Raw genomic sequence first — 22,500 nt, forward strand, 5'->3', positions numbered from 1 at the left:
CGGACGAGGGCGTGGTCGTGGAGAGCGAGGAGCCGGCGCCTTCCGGAAAAGACAAAATGGAATTTGAGGAGCACAAGGTGTCCGATGAAGATATGAGTGACAGCTGGTTAGTGTTTGGTCTTTACTGTCTTTAAACCCTCCTGAATCTGAGGTGGCACTCCAGGTACAACGTCTCACTTAAGACGTTCCGAGTTGTTAAAAAAAAACAAACTCTTGACTGCTGTGCTGGGAAAGTAATATGTGTGCAACTTTGTGTGTGTGTGTGGTAGTGAAACTAGCAGTGTGAGCAACAGTAGCGATGGAGGTCTGTACACCAACGACGAAGGCAGACAAGGTACTGGCGTCCTCGCTCTGTCTTTCTGTTTTCCGCTGAACGGTTTAAATGTTTTTTTGGACACTTCCTGTGAAGAGACTTGACATGCATGCTGTGGAAATGTGTCCCGCGCTGCGTGCTGTTTCCAAGGTGACGACGAGCAAAGCGACTGGTTCTACGAGGGGGAACCGGGCGGGGCTTGTGGGATCGCGGGCGTGGTTCCGTGGTGGGAGAGGGAGTCTGCCGAGTTGGACCTTAACGACCCGGTGTTCAACAGCATCCTCACTGGGGCGTTCCCGTTGATGTCCCAGGGAGCACAACGAGGTGGGAACACACACACACACACACACACACACACACACACACACACACACACACACACACACACACACACACAACTGGTCCACGACATGTTATATTGTCTTTGCTATGCATTCTCAGCCCGTTGAGCGTTTGAAAGGAGCACTGCAGTTCACATGGTTGTCCTCTAGAGAGCAGTCTAAACAAACTGTCTGTTTGTGTTCAGGATTCCAGGCCAGGTTGGCTCGACAGGCTTCTCTGCAGCAGTCCCAGGTGTGGGTGGGTGGGTGGGTGGGTGGTTGGTTGGGGGGGTGGGTGGTTGGTTGGTTGGGTGGTTGGTTGAGTGTGTGGGTGGGTGGGTGGGTGGGTGGTTGGTTGGGTGTGTGGGTGGGTGGGTGGGTGTGTGGGTGGTTGGTTGGGTGTGTGGCTGGGTGGGTGTGTGTGTGTGCGCGTGCGTGCCCTACCCTGAATCCAGCAAATTGCCAAAAAGTTTTACACCTCAGTGTTTACTGTACAACGCTGCACTAAGTGGTTTTTTTTTTTTTTGTTTCTTCCCTGCTTTACTCTCCATTCTTCTGTATTCTCTCTCTCTCTCTCTCTCTCTCTCTCTCTCTCTCTCTCTCTCTCTCTCTCTATATATATATATATCTAGGGTGCTTCTTCAGTAGGTGGATGTGCGGAGAGACTACCCCGACTGTCTCAAGATCCGCATTCCCATGAGTAAGTAGCATTTTAATTCTCTCTCACACACACACACACACACACACACACACACACACACACACACACACGCGCGCGCGCTACTAAAACATCCATTCTCTGCATTTGCCATGCTCTCTGCTACTGCACCGCGCACTCGTGTGGCCTGTAGATTAGGCTCAGTCTAACCGGGATGTTTATTTTCCACCGTGCAGCCCGTGGTTCGGCCCTGGGTCCAGACATGAGCAGGTGAGCTAGACTACTGTGCCTGGGGGCGTGGACATGTGTGATGGAGAGAGAGAGAGTGTGAAGGCGTCCTATTTTTATTGTGTGTGTGTGTGTGTGTGCGCTTGCATGCAGTGTCACTGGGACTCCAGAGCCGATCGGGGCCACAGGAGAAGCTGCTCTCTAAAGACTGCTAACAGGTAAGTGTGTTGACCCCCGACCCCAAGTACACCTTTGACCTTTCATCTAGTACACATTGTTGCTTTCCTTGTAGTCTGAAAGCATTTGAGGTCACAGTGCATCACGCGTCCCGCCCCCAGGTGTTAAATGCATGTAAGAATGGGGGACATCAATGGCCTGCTCCACCGCACCCCAGGGGTTACCATAGTTACAGCTTTTGTTTTGGGGCCGAACATGAGTGTTTTTATTCTACACGGACGCAGCCTGAAGCGATGTTAATACAGGCCTGTCCGCTTGGGCGTTGAGCCATGAGCTCTTGCTGTGTGTGTGTGCGCGTGTGTGTGTGTGTGAACAGGCAGACGAGTGGTCACCTTGGCTCGTTGTGTACAGGTGATGTCAAGAGAAGGCGTAAGGCTGCACCTATGGGTAATTCTTGCACAGGTAACGCACACACACACACGCACACAAACACACACACACACACACACCCGTAGCTGAGTGTTGATCGCCTGTCGTCACCAGGTCATGATGTTTGCCTGTGCGCTGGAAAAACCCCTGCGTTCCTCCCCCTGCCAGTCAGAGTGCTCCTCTTCACAGCAGCCTATCACAGCGCGCTCTCAGGCTGTTGCTATGACAAAGCACTAATTCCTCTCGGGAGGTCACGTGACTGGCTGGGCAGAGGCCTGGCTGCAGGCACTGACGCTTCGTCGTAATGCATCACTTCCTGCCAGGGTCCGGGGCCAGGGGATGATGCAAAGTGCTTTTCTTTCGTACGGCCCTGACCCCTTCCAGTACCCACGCGTCCACGTGTTACCGGGGGTGGGGGGAGTTGCAGGGGTCAGAGGTCAGCATGTTTATCATCTGTGTTGTCCAAGAAGCACAGTTGAAAGTTTATGAGGTGCCGGGAGAGGAAGTGATGGCTTAATGGGATTAGTACACAAAAAAGAGCGATAAACAAAGACAAAGGAGGGGTGCACGCGCTATCAGAGCAGATCACTGTTTAACACACACACGCACACACGCACGCACACACACGCATACGCATACACACGCATACACACACACACACACACACGCATGCATACACACGCATACACATACACGCGCATACACGCACACACGCGCTTACAAACACACACACGCGCATACATACACATACACACACACGCGCGCATACACACACATACACACGCATACACACACGCGCATACACACGCATACACGCACACGCATACACATACACACATATACACACACTCATACACACACACGTGCGCGCATACACACATATACACATACATACACGCGCGCATACACACACACATGCATACACACACACGCACGCACACGCATAGACACACATACGCACATGCATACACACACGCGCATACACACACGCGCACGCGCATACACATACACACATATACACGCGCGCATACACACACATATACACATACATACACACATATACACATACCTACACGCGCGCATACACACACACATGCATACACACACACGCGCATACACACGCGCATACACATGCAAACGCTCATACACGCATACACACACACACACGCACGCACACACACGCATACGCATACACACGCACACACGCACGCACACACACGCATACGCATACACACGCATACACACACACACACACACACGCATGCATACACACGCATACACATACACGCGCATACACGCACACACGCGCTTACAAACACACACGCGCATACATACACATACACACACACGCGCGCATACACACACACATACACACGCATACACACACGCGCATACACACGCATACACGCACACGCATACACACACACACACGCGCATACACACACACGCATACACATACACACACACGCGCATACACACGCGCGCGCATACACATATACACATACATACACACATATACACATACATACACACACACATGCATACACACACACGCACGCACACGCACATACACGCATAGACACACATACGCACATGCATACACACACGCGCACGCGCATACACATACACACATATACACGCGCGCATACACACATATACACATACATACACACATATACACATACATACACACATACACATACCTACACGCGCGCATACACACACACATGCATACACACACGCGCACACACACGCGCATACACATGCAAACGCTCATACACGCATACACACACACACACTCATACACACACACACGCATACACATACACACACACACGCGCATACACACACACGCATACACACGCGCGCGCATACACATACACATACATACACACATATACACATACATACACGCGCGCATACACACACACATGCATACACACACACGCACGCACATACACGCATAGACACACATACGCACATGCATACACACACGCGCATACACACACGCGCACGCGCATACACATACACACATATACACGCGCACATACACACATATACACATACATACACACATATACACATACATACACACATATACACATACCTACACGCGCGCATACACACACACATGCATACACACACGCGCACACACACGCGCATACACATGCAAACGCTCATACACGCATACACACACACTCATACACACACACGCATACACACACACACACACACATACACATACACACACACACATACACGCGCGCGCATACACACATATACACATACATACACACATACACATACATACACGCGCGCGCATACACACACACATGCATACACACACACGCATGCACACGCGCATACACGCATACACACACGCGCATACACACGCGCGCGCATACACACATATACACATACATACACACACATACACATACATACACGCGCGCATACACACACACATGCATACACACACGCATGCACACGCGCATACACGCATACACACACACATACACACACGCGCATACACACGCGCGCGCATACACACATATACACACACATACACATACATACACGCGCGCATACACACACACATGCATACACACACACGCATGCACACGCGCATACACGCATACACACACACACATACACACACACGCGCATACACACATATACACACACATACATACACGCGCGCATACACACACATGCATACACACACACGCATGCACACGCGCATACACGCACACACACACACATACACACGCGCACACGCATACACACACACACACTCATACACACACACGTGCGCGCATACACACATATACACATACCTACACGCGCGCATACACACACACATGCATACACACACACGCGCACACACACGCGCATACACATGCAAACGCTCATACACGCATACACACACACATACACACACACACACACACATACACACACACACACACGCGCATACACAGACACACGCATACATACACGCGCATACACACGCGCGTGCATACACACATATACACATACATACACATACATACACGCGCGCATACACACACACATGCATACACACACACGCGCATACACACGCATACACACATACACACGCGCGCATACACATACACACATACATGCGCGCATACGCATACACGCATACACACACACGCATACACACACGTGCACACGCATACACACACGCGCACGCGCATACACATACACACATATACACGCGAGCATACACACATATACACATACATACACACATATACACATACATACACGCGCGCATACACACACACATGCATACACACGCATGCACACGCACATACACGCATAGACACACACGCACATGCATACACACACGCGCATACACACACGCGCACGCGCATACACATACACACATATACACGCGCGCATACACACATATACACATACATACACACATATACACATACATACACATACATACACACATATACACATACATACACACATATACACATACATACACGCGCGCATACACACACATGCATACACGCACACGCACATACACGCATAGACACACACACATACGCACATGCATACACACACGCGCATATGCACGCGCATACACACGCGCACGCGCATACACACACGCGCACGCGCATACACATACACACATACACGCGCGCATACACACATATACACATACATACACACATATACACATACATACACGCGCGCATACACACACACATGCATACACACGCATGCACACGCACATACACGCATAGACACACACGCACATGCATACACACACGCGCATACACACACGCGCACGCGCATACACATACACACATATACACGCGCGCATACACACATATACACATACATACACACATATACACATACATACACATACATACACACATATACACATACATACACACATATACACATACATACACGCGCGCATACACACACATGCATACACACACACGCACATACACGCATAGACACACACACATACGCACATGCATACACACACGCGCATATGCACGCGCATACACACGCGCACGCGCATACACACACGCGCACGCGCATACACATACACACATACACGCGCGCATACACACATATACACATACATACACACATATACACATACATACACGCGCGCATACACACACACATGCATACACACGCATGCACACGCACATACACGCATAGACACACACGCACATGCATACACACACGCGCATACACGCACGCGCATACACATACACACATATACACGCGCGCATACACACATATACACATACATACACACATATACACATACATACACATACATACACACATATACACATACATACACACATATACACATACATACACGCACACATACATGCATACACGCACACGCACACACACGCGCATACGCACACACGCGCGCATACACACACACGCGCGTATACACACCCACACACGCGCATACACACACATACATACGTGCACACACACATACATACGCGCACATACACATACATACGCACACACATACATACGCGCACACATACACACACACGCGCACACACACACGCGCATACACACACACACACACACACATACATACGCGCACACACACATACATACGCGCACACACACATACATACGCATACACACACGCGCATACACACACACACGCGCATACACACACACACGCGCATACACACACACGCGCATACACACACACGCGCATACACACACACACACATACACATACATACACGCACACACATACATACGCGCGCACACACACATACATACGCGCACACACACATACATACGCGCGCACACACACATACATACGCGCACACACACATACATACGCGCACACACATACGCGCGCACACACACATACATACGCGCACACACACATACATACGCGCGCACACACACACACACGCATGCACGCACACACACGCATGCACGCACACACACGCACACACGTATACGCACCCACACACACACGCATACGCACCCACACGCACACGCATAAACAAACGCGCATACACAAACACAAACACGCATACACACACTCATACACACACGCACACACACATACGCGATACATCAGAGCCTGTCGTTATCACTATACGATACGTCCACAAGTACCAGGCACGTGACTTCTGTGAACAAGGAGATGCTTGTGAGATTTGTGAGCGCATGATCATTGAAATTTTTGGGGCGGGGGGAAATCCTGAGTGTATCGTGCTTTTCGCACCTGTGCTGAGGGTGTCAGCACAGGTGACACTTATCCCAGATCAGACAAAGCAGGGAGGCACCAGCTCACGATGGGTAAACAGCGCTCGATGCTTCTGCTTCTCTTGATCCTTGAGAAACAGGTGAGCCAATAAACGCCGTTGGTCAGGGAATGGCCGAACGACGCAACCCGGCCGACACGCCCGCCTGCTCTGCTGCGCTGTCCACCCGCTGACCTCGGGTGTCCTTCACCCTGACCTCCGTGGCGAGACCAAGCCAGCGGGGGAGCGTCCTGGCCGGGTTCGACGTAGTCGCTCCTTGCTGCGATCCCACTGTTGTAGGCAGACCAGCTGCTAATCAAATGCGATTTCAAGGCTAAACATGTGAAAAGCAAAGAGTAGCGTGTCAACCCAGCCTGACAGGACTGTACAGGTCAGTAGTTCTCTCTCTCTCTCTCTCTCTCTCTCTCTCTCTCTCTCTCTCTCTCTCTCTCTCAGGAGTGGTAGGAGAAGGTGCCCCTCCCATCCCGGAGTCCAACATGGGGAGCCGGATGCTGCAGAACATGGGCTGGTCCCCGGGAATGGGTCTGGGCCCCGAGGGCCGTGGCATCACCGAACCGCTCCGCGCCACCCAGAGGCCCAAGGGTGCGGGCTTGGGCTTTAACTGAGCCCCAGGCTTCAGCCAGAGCTGGACGTCAGCGCAGGCCGCAGGCCCCGCACGAGGGGGAGAGAGAGAGAGGGGGGGGGGGGGGAGAGAGAGAGAGACTCGGAGCAGGCTGGCCCCTCTGTTAGAGGCTTGCAGCTGCCAGCCAGCACGGGGCAGCAGAGGGCAACTTGCCACAGGCCTGGAAAGACACACCCATCATGAAGACATGGAGAAGGCGGAGCATGGGGGCGGGGCTCGGCTCTGGGACACGCCCCGAGGAAGCGACATGCCCCGACGAGCGTTTATGCCACAGACAAACCTGGAATATCCCTTTTGCACACGCATATATAAAGTGTCATATCTCCAGATGGTCTGAAAGCCAGTATAGGGTAGATCTAGTAAGATATATAGATATATTTTTAGATTGGGAAATGGAAGGACTCAAACCCCGACTTGTTTCTCGTCTGTTTTGTACACTTTTGTATTTTTTAGCAGTTCTCAGTCGTGTTCCTGTGAAAGACCAGACGAACAGTACTGTCAGTTGACCAGGCTTGGGTCATCATAGTATGGACATACTGAAGTGTGTGTGTGTGTGTGTGTGTGTGTGTGTGTGTGTGTGTGTGTGTGTGTGTGTGTGTGGAGAATGACCAGTATTTTATAGGATACACACACAACAGCTCGGTTCGTGTATCGGTATTTTAATTCTTTTACTTGGTTAATCGCTTAATTTGCTCTGTAACAAATGTTGCTAAGGCATGGAACTCAGCAATTGTCATTTTTATGCATCATTATTATTTGTATATTTCTGTCCAGGTTTTTAAAAATGATTTATTATTTGATGCTGCTATGCCACTGGACATTTGTAATTGTTTTAAGTCTTGCAGTCCGATTGTAGCGCCCCCCTGTGGCTTGCTTGTTTGTTCTCTCTCTCTCTCTCTCTCTCTCTCTCTCTCTCTCTCTCTCTCTCTCTCTCTCCTGCTCTTTTGCTGACGGAAAACGTGCAGCACTCAAGCGGAAACGGCTTTAGCTGCTAGTCGGGAGCCTGGAATGAGAACTGACCCGGGATCAGCTCTTACCTTAAAGCAGCCAGGCCATTCGGTCGTTACACGGGTGGGAGTCGCTGACCGCAGGTCAGCGCCCGATGCCCGCTTCGTCAAGGGCTTTGAAGAACATGGGCAAATGTAGCTACTAAGTTCTCTCACACATATTTCTTAATGGTTTATCTGTCTGGTTTTTGTTTTTTTGGAATTAGTTACTGGTTATCTGCGGCTGTCGCAACTCGCCAGTTTTAGCACATGTCCAGTTTATTCCGGTTGAGTTTGGAAGGGGCGACGCGCCGTGTTGTATGGTGCGGGGACTCGTACGTCTGTTGGCTGAGGGTCGGAGGTCCATGATCATTTCGTGTATGGTGCATGACTTCCATCATACCAATATCTTTAAAAAAATCAAGATGACTTTTTTTTTTTTGGGCCGGGGACGACGTCAGTACCAGTTTCGGTGGTTTCGACGCCCCAATGGTCCAGTTGCAATGTGTGCGCCGAGCTGCTCTACTCCGTTACTCTCTTCCAGTTCAGAACCAATAACCAGTTTAATGCTGGATTTATTTTATTATTATTATTTTTGGTGAAGGTTGTTTTAAATAGATGAAAAACAACTCCAGATTGCCACTCCAGCTATCGTACAGCGCTGAAACTTTCCGGACTGGAGCTCCCAGGTGTCCGGCCGGTGTGCCGGCAGTCCTGACCGTCGTCCAGACGTGACTCTGCATTTTAGTTTCAGGGTGACTAAACCCGCCGCGGACGGGAGAAACTCACTCTGGCTGAAGGTTTTGGGATTATAGGGCAAGGCAGAGCTTCTGGAAGCTACGTGGTTATAGCTAATGTTTAAAACTGTAAACAAATAAAGAAACGTGTGTGTTTCTGTTTTTGTCGTTGCTTACACGAAGGGAACGCAGATGCTCCTCTCACTTTACACACACACACACGCTTTTAGGAAACACCGAAACACGACGGCGCTCTCATTTTCTCTTCTACTGAAACACGGAGCTACAGAAATACACGTACATGGGACAGGTGCTGCTTCTGGCTAGTGTGTTTTCTCTCTCTCCCTCTCGCTCTATCTACCCCCCCCCCCCGGTAAAACCGGTTCTTTCTACCGTCCGCTACACTAAAAGCGATGACGGCGGAGGAATCGCGGCTGTGGTTGTGCGATGTTATCGGCGCGTTGTGCGCGAAACTCCGCACTCGTCAACTTCCAGCCTTCAGTTCACTCGCGTACAGTAAACGTGTCGTTTCCTTTTACCTTGTACAAGTAACCCTGGGCCTGCACCGTGAAGCTGCCCAGAGAGGTCGAGGGTGGGGCATCAACTGCATGCGTAAAACACACCTGTAAGGTCAACGCAGACCCCTGGCCAGCGACGGGAGCAGAGCAGGTGTACGGGACGTGGAGATCGATGTATGGCGCTTGCCTACAAGCTGTGGTCGTTTTTTTCACACGTAGGTCTGAGCCCTGCGTGAGCCCTGGAGTGACACGTGCTTATTAACGTATTGGTCGGTTTGTACAGGTAGGTCTTTGTTGTGATCGGTCTAAACGTATTGATCAGTTGGTACAGGTAGGTCTTTGTTGTGATCGGTCTAAATGTCTTGATCAGTTTGTACAGGTGGGTCTTTGTGCTCGGTCTAATAACTTAATCAGTTTGTACAGGTAGGTCTTTGTTGTGATCGGTCTAAACATTGATCAGTTTTACAGGTAGGTCTTTTGTTGTGCTCGGTCTAAACTTATTGATCAGTTGTACAGGTAGGTCTTTGTAATCGGTCTAATAACATTGATCAGTTGTATGGGTAGGTCTTTGATCGGTCTAAAAACTTATTGATCAGTTTGTATAGGTAGGTCTTTTGTGATCGCTCTAAACCTATTGATCAGTTTGTACAGGTAGGTCTTTGTTGTGATCGGTCTAAACTTATTGATCAGTTGTACAGGTAGGTCTTTGTAATCGGTCTAATAACATTGATCAGTTTGTACAGGTAGGTCTTTGTTGTGATCGGTCTAATAACTTACTGATATGTTTGTACAGGTAGGTCTGGAATGGAGAGAAAGAGACTGTTGTGATCTTGATCTTTTATCCTTGTCTGTTATATATTCACTTTCATTCCTTGTTTATCTTCTCTTTCCCACCGTGTGTGTGTGTGCGTGTGTGAGAGGCAGCGTGCGCTCACAACCACATCCACCCCACACTACTGCTCCCTGCCGGGCTGTGTTGCGTAACACTAGGTTCCTTGCGTAACAAGAAGGGTGTTAGTTCAACCCTGCTGTCCGCTAACAGGTGCAGGCTGTTGGTATCAAAGATGATAATAACATAACAGGAAAATTAACTGTGCAAAACCCAAATATTAAGAACATAAAGTGAGACATTGGCCAATTGTGGTTTGAGTGAAGTCGTTTTTAGCCCAACACATACCTAAAGCAAGGTGTGTGTTTGAGGATTAATTTTATTGTTGAACAACTACAGCGCTCTCGGTCAATCTAAAATGTGTTTTGGCTTTCTTAGGAGAATATTTATGTGTGCAGAATTACGCAGCTAAATGAAAAACTGAAATTTTACCATCTCGCTTATTTTCATCTGTTAAAGTGGGAATAATAAACAACTCAAAATTTACAAATAAACATTTCTGACATAAAAAAAAAATCAGTGACCAGTATAGCCCCCCTTCTTTTCAATAACAGTCATAAGCCTTCAAGTCATGCAGTCTGTCAGTTTCTTAATCTGTTGATGATCAACTTTTTGTGCAGAAGCAACCACAGCCTCCCAGACACTGTTCAGAGATCTGTACTGTTTCCCTTCACTGTAAATCTCCTGTTTAAGAAGGGCCCACAAGTTCTCAATAGGGTTTAGGTCAGGTGAGGAAGGGAGCCATGTCATTATTCTTTCATCTTTAAGGCCTTTACTGGCTAGCCACACAGTGGAGTACGTCGATGCATGTAATGGAGCATCATGGTCTTCTTGAGAGATGCAGGCTTTTTCCTGTACCACTGTTTGAAAAAAGTGACTTCTAAAAACTGGCAGTAAGTTTGGGAGTTGATTTTGAGTCCATCTTCAACCCGAAAAGGTCATAGCAGTACCCCACCTCCACCTTGCTGGCGTCTGAGTCGCAGTGGAGCTCCGTGCCCGGTACTGATCCAGCCACGGGCCCGTCCATCTGTCTGTCAAGAGTCACTCTTGTCTCATAAGTCCATAAAACCTTTGAAAAATCTGTCTTCAGATATTTCTTGGCCCAGTCTTGATGTTTCACCTTATGTGTTTTGTTCAGTGGTGGTCAGGTTTCAGACTCCTTTATCTTGGTCATGTCTCTGAATACTGAACACCTTGTACTTCTGGGCACTCCGGGTAGGTTGCAGCTCTGGAATACAACAGCACTGGAGGATAATGGGTTCCTGGTCGCTTCACATTTGATTCTTCTCAAATCTTTGCCAGTTATTTTGTGTCTTTTTTTCTTAATGCATTTCTTGTGACCCTGTTGACTATTTGCAAAAAAGCATTTGATGGTTCTGTCACACGCCAGTCTCTTAGCAATTTTAAGAGTGCTGCATCCCTCTGAAAGACTTTTTACAATTATTGACTTTTCAGAGGCAGTTAAATCTCTTTTTTTGTTCCATTTTGCCTGAGGAAGAGAAGCTGCCTGTTAATTCTACACACCTTGATACAGGGTGTTGATCTCCTTAGGCCACGCCCTCCCTCATTACACAAACACACATCACCTGATATGTTTCAATCCAATAAGAATTCAAGTTTATACAGTTTGGAGTTGGAAAATATGCATAAATTATGATATGGTCAAAATAGACTCTTGCTTAATAATTGCGCACACAGTGCACACACGCACACACACACACAGTCTGAATTACATGCAACCTATAAAAATCTCCTGTATTACGGTTGCTGAATAAACTCTTGTACGAATTCTCTATATTCAGGATGTTGCTGTTAGAAATTAGCTTCAGACATAATTACAGTTTACAACCCTTTGTTCTCCAGGAAGTTGACGGATGGCAGAAGGGAGGCGATCTGAATTTAAGTCGATTAAGTCTGCGGAGAGACAGACGGTGCGTGTGCGCCCGCGCCTTAAGTTAATCAAGCTAATTCTGTCTCTTCGGGGGTGCGCGTGCACGCGTTGGTTTTCGTGCACGTTTAGCGCAAAGATGTCCAAGAAGTTCGGGCGGCAAACGTCACCTGCTTACCGGTACTGACAACACGGCCACGAGAGAGTAACGAGACCCGTGACACAGTACTGAAAGACGCACGCGCTGCGCGCGTCCGGAGACACACACACACACACACACACACACACACACACGTTGCACAGGCATCAATGAGCTCAGTAACTTTATTTAACCGATGATCGCGGGAGACGTTTGTTCCTCCAAATGCCCATTAAAGACCAACATTTACGCAAACCTCGGCTTAACACCGACAAAGCAAAAACGAAGTTGCCCACGACAAAGCCGCCTTGGCTGGTTCCGTAATGAGTCCTATCATTAGTCTTTATTTGTACAGAAAATTCCCGGACAATGTAGCGCTCTTTACAGGCAACACGCCGAGTAATGGCCCGTGAAAAACGTCCACGGCGTTCACCCGTAGACGACGCGGGTCCACATCGCACACCGACACTCGGACATGTACCCACGCACATGGAGCAGAACCGTGCTCGGATCGGTATTCATCGAGAAAAGAACGCGTGGTGTTTGCAGAGGAGTGATGAGAATATTTAAGGTGAACGCAGATATAGTTTTAACAGCCCAACGAGTGCCACCGGACTTCAAACAGAGCGCGGAGACCCTCCTTTGTCCGCGACGCGATCGGCGCGTTTGCGTTCGGCTCTGCGCAGGAACGAACCGCCAAGCGCTAATGCCACTGAACACACACTCGCTGTTTGCTCGACGTCCGCGAAATAATGAAGCCATTCGTATATAAAAACGACGAAGGACAACTGCTAAAACAAATGTTATGACCTGTACTTGTTAATGACTCGGGATACTGATGATGACGTGTGTGCGGTGTGCGGTTTTTGTTTGTTTTTTGGGTTGTATTTTTTTCCGAGCTGGGGAATTATGGTTTTGTGTACACACACACACAGCAGAAAACTGGCTTTTATAAACGTTTAGTTTTGTGTGCTGTGTGGACCGTTAATCACAAAAGAGATTGCAACCGCCCTAGTAGTGACGTGTGCGTGCGTGTGTGTGTGTGTGTGTGTGTGTGTGTGTGTGTGTGTGTGTGTGTGCACGTGCGTGCGTGTGTGCGTGCGTGCGAGTATGTGTGTTTAACACCACACGAACAAGTCTGTAGTCTGGCTCTTATCTGTAAAGCGGTGTGTACCATACAAAAGTGGATTACGCGTTTAATGCTGGACCTCGGTTGGAGAGAAGCGGGTGTGCGCTGTAATATTATCCTCCGAGATACGCAGACACGACGCAGAAAGGCTGTGAAAAGGTTTTCTGATAGAGTTGTTTGGATTGTACTCACGGGATCAAACACTTGTTCACGCTGTTCAGATTTCGTGACCTCATTGTAACCCACAGACTTCAATCCTTGTAATTGTCAATCCGGTGTGATTAATCTTCTATCAATCAGTTGGTTTTTCTGGTAGGCCCACAGCAAAATCTTTAGCTGTTGTACAGGCATGTGAACAGTGTGAGGCCCTTGTATGCACCATAGTTCAGTGCAGATCAGACTTGTATGTTTGCCCACACAATCATTCGAATGTGTAACACAATCATTCAAATGTCCCTAAATCAATCTCAGACCAAATCTGAGCGTTCAGACTTCAGAGGAAACTTACTTTAACGGTGCACCAGTTTTTGGATGTCTGGTTAACCCGAACTGTGAGATCCCTGGAGTTCAGTACTTGAATTTTGAATCTGTTGTTCTTTTCCGAAACATTTCCTGAAAGCATTGTTTGTCGTGTCATTAATTGCTTAAACTTTATGTGCTGTATAGCTGATTGATCTTTAAAAGACAGGACAGCTTGGTGGCTTTCATGGTGTCCACACACACACACACACACACACACACACACACACACACACACACACACACGGTCCTACCCTGTTTAGTGTGACACCGAGTGATCAAAAGCAAGCTTGTGTGATGTTTCAGTCAGTGAGGACATACTGCAGGCATGGAGTCCACAACACACACACACACACACACACACACACACACACACACACACACACACACACACACACACACACACACCTGACACACTGCACCTCCTGAAGACTAACAGTGCAACCTCGAACAACTGTAGCACTCTCACTGTACAAAAACCAGACAGTTATTTGAAATAACTGAAGAAAATTCCAGTGTTTTCCTTGGAGATAGCGAATGTTTTCTGTTTAACTGTGAAATACGTGTTTCAAAATTTTTAGACTATAACAGCATCACACGGTACACAGAACCAGATCAGAAAAAAAATGCTGAATATTAATATAAAACCAGGCAGTACAAAAGAGAACACTAGCTCTCAACACACTGGGTAAATAGTTTACACATAAGATTGTTGGTGAATATATCAGCTTATTCATAATTGGCACAATAGCCCAAAGACGTGATGTCACTGAGCTGTATATATGAATGGGGCTCTAACAGGAATTTTAAACCACACTGTATACGGTAGCTGGTCCGCAATTTGGTTTGATTTAGTAGTAACCTATACAAGTTTCACACCCCAAAATACCTACAGAAAGTATTGTGGAAAAAAAAAACGTGTGAATTTTCCTCTGTTTTGTCAGTTCGTTTCATGTCTGTGGTCTTGTGTACACAAACACAGTCTAATGTGTCTAGTTTACACTGGTTATTAGCTCATGTACATTCACCAAACGTCCTCTCATACCTATCATTATCTGATAATGAACAATGGCTTTCCGGAAACACCGCTTAGCGCTGATAGAAGAAAGTTCTTTTAGCGCTCTCTCTCTCTCTCTCTCTCTCTCTCTCTCTCTCTCTCTCTCTCTCTCTCTCTCTCTCTCTCTCTCTCTCTCTCTCTCTCTCTCTCTTTCGACCCCCCCCCCCCCCCCCCTTCGAGGGTGCGCGCCTACCTCTGCGCTTTTTGAATACCTAATAACTACTCCTCCTTGCGATTGGCTGCGACTCCGCCCGTGCTCGGCGAGCATTGGTCGAAGGGAGGGGCTTATGCAAAACGCCGTGTGAATATTCATGAGTATTTGTGTCGCCCGAGGTCCGGACTGCGCAAGAGTCACTCGCCGGTTCTCTCGCTGCGATAGGCGTCACTGTAAATAAATAAAGCCTGAGGTGAGGAGGGTTTTAAAAAAAGATATTTACATCCGTTACGGGACATAAACCGATTTTGTTTTGCTTAGAGTATGTTTACACCTGTCACTTCGTGGATCTAGTGGAGTTTCACCAAACCGAATCGTTCTCGTTCCCTTCCGAGCAAACCCGGTAAGTAACCGCTTGTCACTAAACCGGTGTGCCTCGTTTATTTGTCGACAGTCTGCAGTTTTGAGGGATGAGGGGTGCATTTAACACGATTTCGCGATTTGAAGTTGGGAATGTGTCCTCCTCTACAATTTCGGCAACCTCTAGTCTGCAGTTTGCGCCTCGGCCGTGTTTAGCGAGCTGCGTTGTCGTTGCATAATAAATCCAACATTATTTTACGTGTTCCTCGGCCTAATCGGATCGCTTGAGCGTGATTAATCGCGAGTAATTCATTAGTTTTAGGAAAAGACGTGATGCATATTGTAAAAGACGGCTGTAAACAAAAGGCGCAAAACTTTTTTTTAGTCCGTTCACTGTGTTCGACTATGCCTTTCACTGAGAATCACACAAGCGAACTATTTAACCCTGCTTTGCAGATTTCTTACACACAGGTGTTGGGGGTTTGCCCAGCACACACACACACACACACACACACACACACACACACACACACTCACTCACTCTATCTCTCTCTCATTTATACTTTTCACGTCGCCTCAAGTCCCGCCAATCTTTCTACGGTATGAATGTACTTTGTGCCAAGGGTTAATTAGGTTTCTGAAGATTTCAAATAAGCAATTAACTGATGGACGTGTAGATTTGGGATGGAACGCGCCGAAGTTCCAAGTGCGATGCGCGGTGCGCGCGGTACCGACGACAGAACCGACGGCTGCCAAATGCGCGGACGAAACGGGTCATAAAGCAAAAATGCTTTTAACATGACAAGTCACATCGCACTCCTGGACACAACTCCGGCCTCCTCGTGCGTGTTGAACCCTCATCATCGGGCCTGCGGACGCGCGCGCACGCGCCCTGTTTGCTTTCGTTCACGTGCGTTAGTTTGAAGGTTAGCGGAACCGACAGGAAGGTGCCCGCGCTCCATCTTCACATCCCTTTACTGCCTCTTTGCGCAGAAAATGCAGCGGTTTGATTCGCATCGGCCAGATTTCGTTCCCTAACTTCAACCCCCCCCCCCACCCCCACCCAAAAAAACCCCCCAAAAACCCCCAAAAGAGTTTTGCAGCAAAGTGCTCGCGGGCACTTTAATGCACCGGCCGTAACGTGCATTAGACCGAACGGAAGGCGCGCGTGTCCGGAATCGTTCGGGCAGCGTCTTCTCTGGGTCCTTAGCGCGAGGTTTGCAGAGTCAGAGGAGGACAGGCGGCTCCGGGCTTATCTGTCGGCACGATGAAAGGCGGACGGCGAGCACGCGCTGCGGTTCTCTCAGCGGCGCGGGTCCGAGGAAGCCCGCGCGCCTCCGGGACAAGCGCGTCTGAGGGCTCTACGGGAGCTACGGGAAAGCGCGCGCATAGCAAACCGGGCCGGCAGAGTCAACTCCAGACGGAGAGAATGAATAAGTGAGAGAAAATAATGTCTTGTTGTGGCAGAAAGGCTCCATAAAGCTATGTTAAAAAACAGAAAAAAGATAACGTTACTGGCAGCCTTCCATAAATTGTATGTGTGCGTGCGTGCGTGCGTGCGTGTGTGTGTGCGTGCGTGCGTGCGCGTGTATGTGTGTGTGTGTGTGTGTATCTATGAGGTGGAGGTGGTTACTACACACATAGCTAAATGTTAAATGTTGATGGACAGGTATCAACAGGCGCTGTCTGGTAATAATTTTGTGTGCAGTGTAAACACGAATGGTAGCCAGACGTGGGAAAGTTACAGTATGAAAATGTGAGAAAGAAGCCTCTCAGATATCCTTTGTGAGTTTTTGTTACCGGCTTGCGGTTTCCCCCCCCCCCCCCCCCTGCATTTAAAGCGGAATTTTGACCACTAAGGATATGCAGAAGCTTACATCATGGAATTTTTGGATGAAAATTCCTGTTTTACTGAAGAGATTTGAAAAATACACTACAGCGTACTGGATAAAAAAAAAATGAAATAATGAAATTTTTAATTCACTTACTTCTGTTTCTGCAGCTTGCTGGATATGATGTCAATCAACACCCACTGCCCCGCCTTCGTCAAGACTGAGCCCTCAAGCCCCGCCTCTCTGACGGACAGTTTGATGCAGCCCAGTCCGGGGGGGTCATCCGACACGGGGAGTAGCTACAGTTCTGTAGCAAAGGGCAACCGGGGGAGTGTAGACTCACCTGGGTCCTACCATGCCCTGGGGGTAGATGTGAGGGCGAGTGGCGCCCCCTGTCAGCCACTGGAGGCGCTGCAGGTGAAGAGAGAGTTTGGACTGAGCGCAGGGCCCAAGCGCCTGTGTCTGGTGTGCGGAGACGTTGCGTCTGGCTTCCACTATGGAGTGGCATCTTGTGAGGCTTGCAAGGCTTTCTTCAAACGCACTATTCAAGGTTAGAGCATGGACCAGGTTACAGGTCTACATTAGTCTATATGGACCAGGTTACTGGTGTACATTGGTCTACATGGACCAGGTTACAGGTCTCCATTAGTCTATATGGACCAGGTTATAGGTCTCCATTAGTCTATATGGACCAGGTTACTGGTCTACACTGGTCTACATGGACCAGGTTATAGGTCTCCATTAGTCTATATGGACCAGGTTACTGGTGTACATTGGTCTACATGGACCAGGTTACAGGTCTCCATTAGTCTATATGGACCAGGTTATAGGTCTCCATTAGTCTATATGGACCAGGTTACTGGTCTACACTGGTCTACATGGACCAGGTTATAGGTCTCCATTAGTCTATATGGACCAGGTTACTGGTGTACATTGGTCTACATGGACCAGGTTACAGGTCTCCATTAGTCTATATGGACCAGGTTATAGGTCTCCATTAGTTTATATGGACCAGGTTACTGGTGTACATTGGTCTACATGGACCAGGTTACAGGTCTCCATTAGTCTATATGGACCAGGTTACAGGTCTCCATTAGTCTGTATGGACCAGGTTACTGGTGTACATTGGTCTACATGGACCAGGTTACAGGTCTCCATTAGTCTATATGGACCAGGTTACAGGTCTCCATTAGTCTATATGGACCAGGTTACTGGTCTACAGTGGTCTATATGGACCATGTTACTGGTCTACACTGGTCTACATGGACCAGGTTACTGGTCTACATTGGTCTACATGGACCAGGTTACTGGTCTACACTGGTCTACATGTTCAACATATTCTTTCTTCAGTAACTTCTGAATTTATGTCAGAGTTCTGTTCAAGATTTTTGGGCAAATGAGACCAGAAGAAGTAATTACATATTACATATTTATAATGTGAAGATGTCTTTTTTAAAGCTTTGTAATTGTAAGAGATAAACAGTCACGCTAGAGTTAATCCGTAAACTCAAAATGGACGGCTGACCTGACCACAGGAACTAATTTCCATAAACACAGTGTATCTTAACACATTAGCTTTCATTCATTCATTTTCATGTCATTCGTTAAATGATTGAACTGTACCACGCAACAGGAACATATTAATAAGAATTCAGTTTCAAAATTCTACAACTGCAAAAAACAGTTGGTTTGTTTGTGCCGATGTAGGGCTGTAGTGGACGTTACAGCCGTACCGCTCAGCAAAACGTTCCGAAAGCCGGACCACTGCGCTCACTAGCTCTAAAATAGGATCCGGCACTCCACGGTTCTGGAAGTGATGCAGTAAACGCCGTCAGCTGTACAATGAAGTTCTAAAGTTAAACCTTATGGCCCCTTGAGGTTTGGACTTGAACATGGCTGGGTTCTCGACCCAGTGAAGGAGAAGGTTCTAGTTCAGTAGACTGGAACTGTTCTGGGAACAGAGAACAGTCTCGCATGGGCCTGCCGTCTGGTTTTTGGAGGTTGATTTGGGTTTGGTACTTATGGCACCTGACTAGTAATCAGAAGGTTGCTGGTTCAAGCCCCACCACTCCCAAGTTGCCACTGTTGGGCCCCTGAGCAAGACCCATAACCCTCAATTACTCAAGTTGTGTTCAGTCATAACTGTAAGTGGCTTTGGATAAAAGCGTCAGCTAAATGCCGTAAATGTGTTTGGTATCTTAGAGCCTGCTTCAGACAAGAACACTGAATACAAAACTGTATCTGGGTGCTTTGAGATGTTTCCCCCAAGAACCCCACAGGGTATGTTAGTAAATTAGAATACACTCTTAATGGTCCTTCCTCTAATAATATAAAAGACCCACATCCAGGACCCCACTCCCTGGTGATGAGTCCCACCCGGGCTCCTCTGCTGTGATCTGGTCCCAGAGGTCTTGAGAGCTTTCCAAAACTTCCATTTGTTGGTGCTCTACACATCATGGTTTATAAAAGTGTGTGTGTGTGTGTGTGTGTGTGTGTGTGTGTGGCCTGTTTAGAGTTCAGCACATGATTACACCTGAAAGAGGCCATGGTTCAGCCCTGGGGATGAGCCAGACAGGTGTGAGACATCAGCAACAAATTGGCCCTTTCTGTGTGTGAGCATGAATTTGAGTGTGTGTTTGGTCGTTCAGATGGGAATTCTGCCAGGGAGGTGTTAGTGTCACTGATTGGCTTTATTCTGGAGTATTGATTTACTGTGGCAGTGCTGGTCCTTTCACTCAGCTGTAATTTACATCCTTGTCTCTCTCTCTCTCTCTCTCTCTCTCTCTCTCTCCCCCTCTCTCCATCCCTCTCTCTCTATCTGTCTCTACTCTCTCTCTCTCCCTCTCTCTCTCTCTCCCCCCCCTCTCTCTCTCCCTCTCTCTCTCTCTCTCTCCCTCTCTCTCTCTCTCCCCTCTCTCTCTCTCTCTCTCTCTCTCCCTCTCTCTCTCTCTCCCCCTCTCTCTCTCTCTCTCTCTCTCCCTCTCTCTCTCTCTCTCTCTCTCTCTCTCTCCCCCTCTCTCCCTCTCTCTCTCTCTCTCTCTCTCTCTCTCTCTCTCTCCCTCTCTCTCTCTCTCTCTCTCTCTCTCTCTCTGTAGGGAGTATTCAGTATACATGTCCAGCGAGTAGAGAGTGTCAGATCACCAAGCGGAGGAGGAAGTCCTGCCAGGCCTGCCGCTTCACCAAGTGCCTCACAGTGGGCATGCTCCGAGAGGGTGAGTGTGTGTGTGTGTGTGTGTGTGTGTGTGTGTGTGAGCATGCTCCGAGAGGGTGAGTGTGTGTGTGTGTGTGTGTGTGTGTGTGTGTGTGTGTGAGCATGCTCCGAGAGGGTGAGTGTGTGTGTGTGTGTGTGTGTGTGTGTGTGTGTGTGTGTGTGTGTGTGTGTGTGTGTGTGTGGGCATGCTCCGAGAGGGTGAGTGTGTGTGTGTGTGTGTGTGTGTGTGTGTGTGTAAAGAGTATATCTATACACTGTTTAAGAGTTTGGAAACACCTGCCATTTTTCATTCAACCCTCATTATTTCATTCACATGTTAATCTAAATACAACCCAAAACATTTTTGTGGATTTAGTTTCACTTAGTATTTCAAGTACATATTTTTTACACTTTCTGTGTCCTATGCATGATTTGAAATTTCTGATATTGAATAGTTTTATTGTTATAGTACAGGATTTTTATATACGTATCTGCAACATTGATTCCAAAGTTTGAGCAGCAAATCCAAACTTTAGAATGGTAGTGTATACAAACATATCCACATGCTCATATGTACAGATTTACACACACACACACACACACACACACACACACACATTTGCTACAGCAGAATACAGAAATGCCACACTCAGGACTGTCAGAGTCGTCAGCCTTCCGGAGGATTCTGTTCACTTTATCTGTTGTCCAGACCTCACGTGTGTGTGTGTGTGTGTGTGTGTGTGTGTGTGTGTGTGTGTAAATTGGTACAAATGAGCATGTGGGTATTGTTGTATATGTGTGTTTGGTGTGAATGTGAATGTATGTATGTAACAGAGTGGGAGAGAGAGAGAGAGAGAGAGAGAGGGGGGGGAGAGAGAGAGAGAGAGGGAGAGAGAGAGAGAGAGAGAGAGGGAGAGAGAGAGAGAGAGAGAGAGAGTTCATACTCCTGGACATGTTAGAAGATCATAATGGCTGCTGGATCTTGAAGAGCTCTGAGACTTTGCAGGCCTGGAAGGTGCCTCATTGCAGCAGATACC

General features: G+C 48.0%; 2 protein-coding genes across 5 annotated transcripts in view; both read left to right on the plus strand.

Moving 5' to 3' along the window:
- The window catches only part of gpatch2 (G patch domain containing 2), a 13,205-nt gene extending 3,261 nt beyond the window's left edge, over positions 1-9,944 (plus strand). Inside the window, exons 2-10 of the mRNA XM_035529279.2 lie at positions 1-106; positions 270-334; positions 464-637; positions 840-886; positions 1,266-1,333; positions 1,528-1,561; positions 1,673-1,737; positions 2,073-2,158; positions 7,879-9,944. The exon at positions 1-106 is cut by the window's left edge and continues 629 nt beyond it. Of these exons, the coding sequence (XP_035385172.1) occupies positions 1-106; positions 270-334; positions 464-637; positions 840-886; positions 1,266-1,333; positions 1,528-1,561; positions 1,673-1,737; positions 2,073-2,158; positions 7,879-8,048 (815 nt within the window). The 3' untranslated portion in view covers positions 8,049-9,944. The remainder of the gene's footprint in view (positions 107-269; positions 335-463; positions 638-839; positions 887-1,265; positions 1,334-1,527; positions 1,562-1,672; positions 1,738-2,072; positions 2,159-7,878) is intronic.
- A 145-nt stretch (positions 9,945-10,089) lies between these two features.
- Positions 10,090-22,500, plus strand: part of esrrgb (estrogen-related receptor gamma b) — a 20,991-nt gene continuing 8,580 nt past the window's right edge. The window contains exons 1-3 of one of the 4 annotated variants that reach the window (XM_081695437.1): positions 10,090-10,589; positions 18,444-18,823; positions 21,369-21,485. In XM_081695437.1, coding sequence (XP_081551563.1) covers positions 18,454-18,823; positions 21,369-21,485 — 487 coding nt within the window. In that variant the 5' untranslated portion in view covers positions 10,090-10,589; positions 18,444-18,453. Of the gene's footprint in view, positions 10,590-16,244; positions 16,485-18,443; positions 18,824-21,368; positions 21,486-21,670; positions 21,683-22,500 lie in introns of those variants that run through there. The other 3 variants (XM_081695438.1, XM_035528784.2, XM_081695439.1) reach the window with 3 other exon arrangements.

The sequence above is a fragment of the Electrophorus electricus genome, chromosome 2 (genome assembly GCF_041902795.1).
Source record: "Electrophorus electricus isolate QZ-2024a chromosome 2, ASM4190279v1, whole genome shotgun sequence".
NCBI classification, from domain to species: domain Eukaryota; kingdom Metazoa; phylum Chordata; class Actinopteri; order Gymnotiformes; family Gymnotidae; genus Electrophorus; species Electrophorus electricus.